This window comes from Mus caroli, chromosome 2 (assembly GCF_900094665.2).
Source record: "Mus caroli chromosome 2, CAROLI_EIJ_v1.1, whole genome shotgun sequence".
NCBI classification, from domain to species: Eukaryota; Metazoa; Chordata; class Mammalia; order Rodentia; family Muridae; genus Mus; species Mus caroli.
Window position 1 is genome coordinate 11,045,050 of NC_034571.1, and position 9,928 is coordinate 11,054,977.

General features: G+C 38.8%; 1 protein-coding gene across 4 annotated transcripts in view; it reads left to right on the forward strand.

The window, feature by feature from the left end:
• Slc39a12 (solute carrier family 39 member 12) overlaps positions 1-9,928 on the forward strand; it is a 104,103-nt gene that overhangs the window by 60,348 nt on the left and 33,827 nt on the right. For all 4 annotated transcript variants that reach the window (XM_021156381.1, XM_029469894.1, XM_029469888.1 and 1 more), the window contains 2 exons: positions 3,628-3,694; positions 9,387-9,545. In XM_021156381.1, the coding sequence (XP_021012040.1) occupies positions 3,628-3,694; positions 9,387-9,545 (226 nt within the window). The remainder of the gene's footprint in view (positions 1-3,627; positions 3,695-9,386; positions 9,546-9,928) is intronic.

The following is a 9,928-nucleotide window of genomic DNA, read 5'->3' on the forward strand; positions in this document are numbered from 1 at the left end:
TTTTGATAACTTTTGGTTGGAAGTCGATTTTATTCGATATTAGAATGGCTACTCCAGCTTGTTTCTTTAGACCATTTGCTTGGAAATTGTTTTCCAGCCTTTCATTCTGAGGTAGTGTCTGTCTTTTTCCCTGAGATGTGTTTCCTGTAAGCAGCAAAATGTTGGGTCCTGTTTGTGTAGCCAGTCTCTTAGTCTATGTCTTTTTATTGGTGAATTGAGTCCATTGATGTTAAGAGATATTAAGGAAAAGTAATTGTTGCTTCCTATTATTTTTGTTGTTAGAGTTGGCATTCTGTTCTTGTGACTGTCTTGTTGAAGGATTACTTTCTTGCTTTTTCTAGGGCATGGTTTCCGTCCTTGTATTGTTTTTTTTTGTTTGTTTGTTTGTTTGTTTAGGTTTTTTTCTGTTATTGTCCTTTGAAGGCCTGGATTCTTGGAAAGATAATGTGTGAATTTAGTTTTGTCATGGAATACTTTGGTTCCTCCATCTATGGTAATTGAAAGTTTGGTTGGGTATAGTAGCCTGGGCTGCCATTTGTGTTCTTTTAGTTTCTGTATAACATCTGTCCAGGATCTTCTGGCTTTCATAGTCTCTTGTGAAAAGTTGGTGTAATTCTGCTAGGCCTCCCTTTATATGTTACTTGATTCTTTTCCCTTACTGCTTTTAATATTCAATCTTTATTTAGTGCATTTGTTGTTCTGATTATTATGTGTTGGGAAGAATTTCTTATCTTGTCCAGTCTATTTGGAGTTCTGTAGGCTTCTTGTATGTTCATGGGCATCTCTTTCTTTAGGTTTGGGAAGTTTTCTTCCATAATTTTGTTGAAGATATTTGCTGGCCCTTTAATTTGAAAATCTTCATTCTCATCTCCTCCTATTATCTGTAGGTTGGTCTTCTCTTGTGTCCTGGATTTCCTTGATGTTTTGAGTTAGGAACTTTTTGCATTTTGCATTTTCTTTGATTGTTGTGCCCATGTTCTCTATGGAATCTTCTGAACCTGAGATTCTTTCTTCCATCTCTTGTATTCTGTTGCTGATGCTCACTCACATCTATGGTTCCAGATTTCTTCCCTAGGGTTTCTATCTCCAGCGTTGCCTCACTTTGGGTTTTCTTTATTGTGTCTACTTCCCTTTTATGGTCTAGTATGGTTTTGTTCATTTCCATCATCTGTTTGGATGTGTTTTCCTGTTTTTCTTTAAGGACTTCTACCTGTTTGGTTGTGTTTTCCTGGTTTTCTTTAAGGACTTGTAAGTCTTTAGCAGTGTTCTCCTGTATTTCTTTAAGTGAGTTATTAAAGTCCTTATTGATGTCATCTACCATCATCATGAGATGTGCTTTTAATTCCGGGTCTAGCTTTTCAGGTGTGTTTGGGTGCCCAGGACTGGTCGAGGTGGGAGTCCTGCGTTCTGATGATGGTGAGTGGTCTTGGTTTCTGTTAGTAAGATTCTCATGTTTGCCTTTCACCATCTGGTAATCTCTGGAGTTAGTTGTTATATTTGTCTCTGGTTAGAGATTGTTCCTCTTGTGATTCTGTTAGCCTCTATCAGTAGACATGGGAGACTAGCTCTCTCCTCTGGGTTTCAGTGGTCAGAGCACTCTCTGTAGGCAAGCTCTCATCTTGCAGGGAAGGTGCACAGATATCTGGCTTTTAGACCTGCTTCCTTGCAGTAGATGAAGGCCTGAAACAGAACCCGTCCCAGGAGCTGTGTAGCTTTGGCCTGTCATAGAAGCTGTTGGCTTCTGTATTCCACACTCTCACCTGTGCAGACTAGTCTCGGAGGGATCTGGGAACCAAGATGGCTCCTCCAGGTGCTCTGGCAAAGCCCTTCAGGGCAGGGCAGACACCTCTCCTCTGGCATGGAAGGTGCCTGGGTGTCTGGAGCCTGAAACGGGGTCTGTCTCAGAAACTGTCCTCTAGGGACCTTGGGGGTGTCTGCTGACTCTGCACCCACGTGACTCAGTGCTGGCACTGACCGGAAAGGACTTGTGACCCTGGTCAGGCCGGGTTTTCTGCTTCCCTAATGCTGTCTCAGGTCCAGCTTGATTGGATTGGAACAGAAGTTGTGTTCCACTCATTGGTGTTCCTAAGATCACGTGGAGAGTCCTCTAGGGGACCTTGGGGGTGTCTGCTGACTCTGCGCCCAAGGTGACCCGGTGCTGGCACCAACTGGAAGGGTAGCTTTTGTTCTTATGCTTGCCTCCTGCCATCTGATTATCTCAAGTGCCCCTTGCCCTCAATATATCTGATTGGAACCCATCCTTCTTGTAATCCCATTTGAGTCAGAACTCCTCAGAGTCCAGCTTTCTCTATGATCCTGTGATTTCGTGATTCTGTGATCCTGAGTTTCTGGATGTGTCAGTAGTCAAGCTTCCTCTGAGACCCTGAGTTCCTGGTGTGACCAAGCTCCTGTTTTCCTGGGATCCTGGAATCCTAAGATCCTGGGCATGTTAAAGTACCTGGATGTGGTACTTCCTCTGGGGACTGTGGGGATGTCTGCTGTGTTCAAAACCAAGGTAGACCAGTGCTGACCAGAAGGAACTGGGGCTGCTGGTCAAACGGGTCTCTTGTGTCCCTGCTCCTGCTAGCCCCAGGCACTCCCATTTTTGTTGGAATAAATGTTGTGTTCCACTCATCAGTGATCCTAAGATCCTGGGTGTGCTAGGGCACCTAGGAGGTAGAGAGTCCTCTGGGGACCATGGGACCATCTGCCGAGTTGGCACCCAAGGTGGCCTGGAGCTTGTACCAACCAGAAGGCAGAGATAGTTTTAAATCAAGTTTTTAGTGGTGGATATAATGTAACTTTATGCAGCTAAGAGGAATTCATGATCCACACTGGGGTGGGACTTTCTAGTCATATGACTGTTTTGAGGTCACTCATATTCCTTAAGTGCTTATAAGGAAGCACAATAAGCACATTGGTTTACTAAGCTGGACTTGGGTGGAATGGCTATTTTAAATGTGCCCTCTTTACAAGTCAGAGTAAAAACTGTAAGCACAGAGAATGTGGACCAGAACTTGAACTATATACAGTTCAATCTCTGAAATTAAAATCATAACTCAAGTACATGGTGATTTCAAAATCTCACAAAGTTGAAAACTTTGAATCTGCTAGTTGTATTTTGTGTCTGTTTTTTGACTCTGTGTATGGGCAAAATTCTTTTACTGACTGGCAAATCAATAAGAGAGCATTGTGGCATAGAGAAAGGCATATGACATTGGGTTACCTTGGGATTTTCCTCTCTAACCACTTATAGACTGAGAGATGAGGCCATCCCAGGACAGCCTTCAGAAGACATGCCAAATTAGGTCAAGAAGAAACTTTACTTTTGTCTTTAGTCAAGGCTTATGTAGCTTAAAGAGTTTAAATGAACCACAGGCTTGATGAGAGGCATTCAGTCTTCTATAGAGGATATGGCTTCTCTCTACTCATGCATAATACAAAAGTATGTCCTGCTCATAGTCCTTGCTCTACTTTGTATGGTGTGTATGTAAGGTGGCAGGTCAGATATGTATCTGGAGTGTTCAAATGTCTTTTAAATGTCAATGTAACTCTTTAGATATTTCAAATGTCAACCCAATGTCACCGTTACTCATTCTTTATTAATCATATTTCAATTCAACATAGAAAGGCCCAGAAGATTCACAGACAACTGAGCTACCCATATGCAATGTGCCAGCCTCCAACAGAAACTGTGAGTACCAATTTTACACAGTTAAAAGTTAAATGATAAGATCTAGAGAGATTGCTCAGGGTTTAAGAGCATCTGACTGCTCTTCCAGAGCTTTGGAGTTCATTCCCAGCAATCACATGGTGGCTCACAACCATCTATAATGGAATATGATCGCCACTTCTGGTATACAGAAGACAGAGCACTTTTATACATAAAATACATAAATAAGTATTTAGAAATTGAATATAAAAAGTGATACAGAAAAATGTTGTATCTGTTTTTAAACAAATATGTCAAAAAGAAATGAGATTGTCTAATACATGAAAAGCTTTTGAATAAAATCTTCAGGGAGCACCATTTCTTTTCTGCATCCCAAGAACATCACATACTAATATGAACTTTATTCCATTTAAACTTTTACACTGTTCTAGACCTTTAATTCACTATTACTTATGTAGGCATGATTCCATTTTTATTTATTTTCTTCCTTGTTTGTCTCACTTGTTACACTGTTACCTATAGGCTTATATTTTTCAAAGCATACTTTAATAACTATACTTAAATGCTTTAACATCCTTTCTAGCCTACCACCACCAGAGGTAGTAGAAAGGAAAGGTTAATAGGGCAAAGGAGGATGTGGACCTGTTTAGAAATAGTTCTTTGGGGGTACATTCAATCTGTGTTGTCAGAATATCAGCAATTCATTTCACATGAATCGGCAGTGGCAGCTCAATCCACTCATAAACATCATTCACAAATCAGAAATGGCAGGTTGATCTAAAAGAAATTGTGAGGCTGTGCCAATCAGCCTGAGTCCGTGGAAACCACAAGAAGCTGCCAGAACACTACCAGAAGTTGTTTGGTGAATTTTTATCTGTGGAGTCATAACCAATAATGATCAGGCAAACAGTGGCAAGGCGAACCAATACCACACAGCATCAGCCACTTTCTGTGGGTTATATTTATATCCTTTCCAAACATCATGTGTTCTCTGAAGTGTCTGCTCTAGCAAAACATCTCACACCATTTTTCAGGCAGTTTCCAGAAAAATGCCACATGTTTTCTCTTGGCAAAACATTCTTCCTCATGTCTGCTTTAGTAAAACCATCCTCTCAGAAGACAGTTTCCAGAAAAACATCACATGACACAACTGAGACTCCAAAGAAGCAAGAAATATCCACTTTGTTCCCTGACATAGCAACATTCCAAACAGCAATTTACATTCATATCTTATCCTACTACTCATTTATTTCTCTGATGGTGAACTGTCAATCTATATTTCTTTGCTTTCCACACTTAATTTATTTCTATTGCTGGGATGAGGATTTTTGAGGCAGGATCTTAGTTTCTATTCAGATTTGCCTGAAACTCACTATTTAGACAAGGTTGACCTGTCATTCATGGCTCCTGTCTTGCCTCTGCTTCCTAAGTCTTAGGCACACAGGCTGCAGCCATCCTGCATGGTTTGTTTCTATTATTTCTGAATTTAATTTATGTGCTTTCTCATCTCACTCTTCATTGCTTACGTTTCTAGATAATTCTTTGAAGTTCTGTTTGTGTTTGGTGTGATTTTCATCACTTTCTCTTCTACCAGCAATTTTCTTATTTATGTTACCGTTTTGTAACAAATATAATGTTTGAATGCTAATCAATCATGATTAGCTACTCCAATTCTACTGCAATAAATTAGTGATCAACTATAAAGGTTATCATGGAATGGGCACCTCCTGTATGCCAGGCACTGTGGGATCCATACATTTGGGATGGATTTTCTCACTCAATTCTCCAATAGCACAATAAGATGAGAGTAAGTATTCTTAAGTTATTCAAATGAATAAACTGTTTGTTGGTGAGGCCACACAAATAGTGAGTTCTGGCATAGAGGAACAGAGGAAATGTTAGTCTATCAAAATTTCCTTGTGATTGTTCCTGCACATGCTGATGGATTCTCTCAATTCTGTTATTCATTAGTGATGTACTTTGGGGAGCCGGGGCTGCAGCTCAGTGCTAGAACATTTGTCTGGCCCTGGAATTGATCATCAGCATGAACAAAATAGTCTAAAAATGTGTTGTTCTTGAGGTCTTGTATATATACTGTAGAACAGAACAAGCATGTTCATTGTCTGTAGTTTGCCATGTAGCTTGGAATGCGAATACTAATAAGCATAATAATATATTAATACTACATATGTTATCATGATAATAATTGTTCTGTTTTTAGCAATATTAGTCATAGAATTTACTAATATTATTCAGAATATGTAATTTCATATTCTGTTCCATTCTGCTTTCAGGATGTCATTTAATTCTTTGTAATAATATTTAAATTTTCTGTATGTGATTATTTTGTCTGCATGTATGTTTGTGCTCCATATGTGTGCTCAGTACCATTAGTAGGCAAAGGAAGGAGTCAGAGCTCCTGAAACTGGAGTTAAAGACGATTGTGAGTCTCCATGTAGGTGCTGGACATCAAATGTGGGTCCTCTCTAAGAGCAGATAGTGTACTTACCTACCAAGTCATCTCTCTGGTTTAAAGATATTACTTAGTTCTTGTATAATTTTTAGTTCCAGTATAAATTTGCAATGTTTGGCACATAGTGGTCTATGCCAGACTTTCTTGTTTTGTTTTTTTTTTCTTTGAAATAAAGGAAAGGAGAAAGGATATGCCAAATCTAATTAGGAGAAGAGTGTGGAAACCACACCAAGGAGCAACAAACATTGCTTGCAAATAATCTTCTTACTACAGGTATCAAGCTTGGCATATAGAAAGAACAGTGAGCAAATCTAAATTAAAACATGCAGCTGCCATTTGCCTGGAAAACACTGAGTTAGCTATGACTCTGTGATTACGTGTCTCATATTACCTCATTGGTAGGACTCAACTTGTATTTCAAAAGACAAGATGTGAAAATCCTATCCATGGTCTGATTTAAATAAACAAAACCCCAAATCAGATTAGTTCTAGCCCATGCTTCATGGAGGAAAATCTCAGATAGTTCAGACATGCGTGACTCTGGAGACTGCCAGCCATGTTAACAAAGGCTTAATATTAGAGTTATTTTGGTATCAAGTTTATTAAATTGCCAGCAAATGCTTATCTTCTCCTAAATGCTTAAATGACCTTGCTGAATATGCACAGATACACAGTTCTTTATGGATTACATGTAAATGTGTGTATTTACCTGTGTCTTCTTATCTATCCATATTGTGGCATTTAGAAGCCTTTAATCAGAGATAAAGTGATAGACAATGAAAATAAGCCATAGAGTCTCCTAGAAAGGGCTAGATCTCTGAAGCTGTTGCATTTGACTGTTTCCTATCAGTAATTGTATCAAAACTGCCCTGTAGGCATAAGGAAAATACTTTTTTTTTCAGGCAGCTGTTTTATAAATGTATCACTTTAAATTAAATTACTTTATAAAAATAAACTTTCTTTTGAAAATTGGCAGGAGCAGCTAAGTGATGTCATGGTGTTATATCCTGTGTGTTTATGATTAATTACTTCCGGAGCTCTTTCCAGTTTTAACAAAGAATTAAATGAGTTAGTAAACCCTGAAGAGGTGTGTGTTATATCTTTTCCTTTTTCAGACTGAAGATTAACCCTAGTCCTTCATATACGCCAGATAAGAGCTTTACCACAGTACTATACCCTGCTACATTAATTCAATTCAATTCTTTGTTTGTTTGTTTTTGATACAGGGCTTCTCTATGTAACAACTTTTACTGTCTTACAACTCACTCTGTAGACTAGACTGCCTCTTCCTCCTGAGTGCTAGGAACAAAGTGAACTCCAGTATGCCTGCCCAGCTCAATTCTTAATATTTGCAAACAAGTATGAACTTTGGGAGTAAATTTCATAGGAAATCTTTATAACATAGTAGATGTAGCTATCTCTTGCTTGAACATACTAACTATGTCATCACTTAGTGAAATATACAGTGTACCAAATTATATTACTATTACAAAATACCAATTCATGTTGGTGTATAGTACCTCTTACTCTTACGACATAAATAGTTAATGAATGAGAAAGTAGTCCTCTTTCTAAGTAAGTAAAATTATTTGGAAAATATACCTGGTTCCAATAGTGACAATCGCTACTCTGAACACCTCATTAACAGCTCATTTGAAGCTGAACTCTTAGACTGTGGTAACTGGAAAATGTCTTGTCTCATTAACTGAAATAACCCAGGTATTCTCACTGTCAGAACAAGTGTTATTCTCAACGTCGTTTTTGTTAGTTGTTCAAATCTATAATTGGGTTGCAATACGCAATCGGGATTTCTTTCTTTCTTTTTTAAAATAGGAATTCTTTCTATTAAAACCCAATTATAATCCATGTATTTTTATCAACTACTAAGCAGATAGCTTGTACAATATAATATAATATAAACAAATAAATATATGTAAACAAAATGTCTCCTTTATTTTGTTCTGTATATAACTGTGCTGGTAACTGAAGGGTATTTTACAGCAAGACAAGCACAGTGAGTAATGGTTACAAAGATAACTTGGGAGACAAAGAGTCAATTATGGTTCTGTTTTGGACACATTTGGGCAGTGAACAAGGCAGTTTAGAAGGGCCATTAACTCAGTCACATTAGGTAATACAAAGATTCCATGATGACAGGAAGTACACTGAGAAGACTGGTAGAAGACCATCAGGTTCAGAGCAGCAGCTCTAGGTGGGCAGCAGCATGCAAATGATCTCCAACAGGGAATTTTATATTCAACATACTAACACTTCTGTGCTATAACAAATTTCTATGTGTGGGTAATAGAGATGATTCTAGTGTCTGAACCCAAAGGACCAAAGCCAAGGTTAGGGTGAGGAATGGGCCCACTCTTTATCTCACTGATAGCATCTTCCCACTGAGCCCTTTCATGGTGAGCAGGGTAAGGCAGTAGCTCCAACTCATCACCTAACTTCTACAAGGCTTTACTTCCTCTGTAGCATCACATCCAAAGGTCATCAGCATCCTGCACACAGCACAGTTCTTAAATGATGTTAAAATGCCTTACATAGACCATGGTGGAAAAGATATTAGTAGCTTCTCACAAGTTTGCAGCACTGCTTTCGATTTCATCTTTAGCATAATATTAGCTACTTTTCTATTGCTGTCATGAAACACCATGACCAAGGCAACTCAAAAAAGAAAGCATTTAGTTGTGCTTATTGCTTCAGAGGGATAGAGTCCATGATGGTGGAAGAAAAGCATAAAGGCAGGAACAGCAGAAAGATCATATATCAAACCACGGGTAGAAGGTAAAGAGGCAATCAGGATAAAGCAAGCCTTTGAAACTCCGAAGCCTGCCCCCAGTAATACTTCCTCCATTAGAGTTACAACTCCCAATCCTTACCAAACAGTTTCACCAGTTGAGTCCAAGTATTCAAACATATGAACCTATGGGGGTCCAGTCTAATTCAAGTCACCATTGCTTAGCTCAATAAAATGAAGTATTCAAATGTCAGCACATAATTTATTTTTATACTTGGTCAAGGCAGTTAAAAAAATAGTGACTTTCATTTTTTTGCTGGGTACCACAGTTTATTTCCAGTTCTGCCTTATCATTAAAGCAGAGACTAGTAGGACTGCTAATGAGGTCTGAGATGAGAATGTTAGAAGAGAGGAGACAGGTGTTTGGATATGAGGGAACAGTGACATCACTGCTACTTCATTTACACTTCTCACTTCTTCCTCTGGTTCTATAGGCAAAACCATCAGCTTATTGGCCATTATGATCCTGGTTGGAGATAGCCTGCACAATTTTGCAGATGGCCTAGTAATAGGCACAGCCTTCTCCTCTTCATTGGAGTCAGGAGTGACCACAACAATTGCTATTTTGTGTCATGAAATTCCACATGAAATGGGTAAGTGTTTCTGTTTCTTGGGGGAGTCCTAGTCCATCCCCACCAATAGTTTGCTTGGATTCTTCTCCAGACTCATAATAAAAAAAATGGTAATCTTATTTTTCAATCACTTCTCATTTTTTATTTATTTAAACCATAAGCAAAACAAAACAAAAGATATCAAACTAAAATGAAAACATGTACCCTGAGATAAAGCTCAAATACACTCTTTGTCTTCTTTCCCAGGGTTAGGAATTATGCCCCAGGGATTCAAGCTGATTCAGTATAGGAAAGAGGCACTCAGAGAAGTCATTCTAAAGAACTTTGGGACCTGAGCAGCTGGGGCGCAGGGTCTGCTGACACTCGCCAACTGCCCACAACACCCGCCACAGGATCTTAAGACT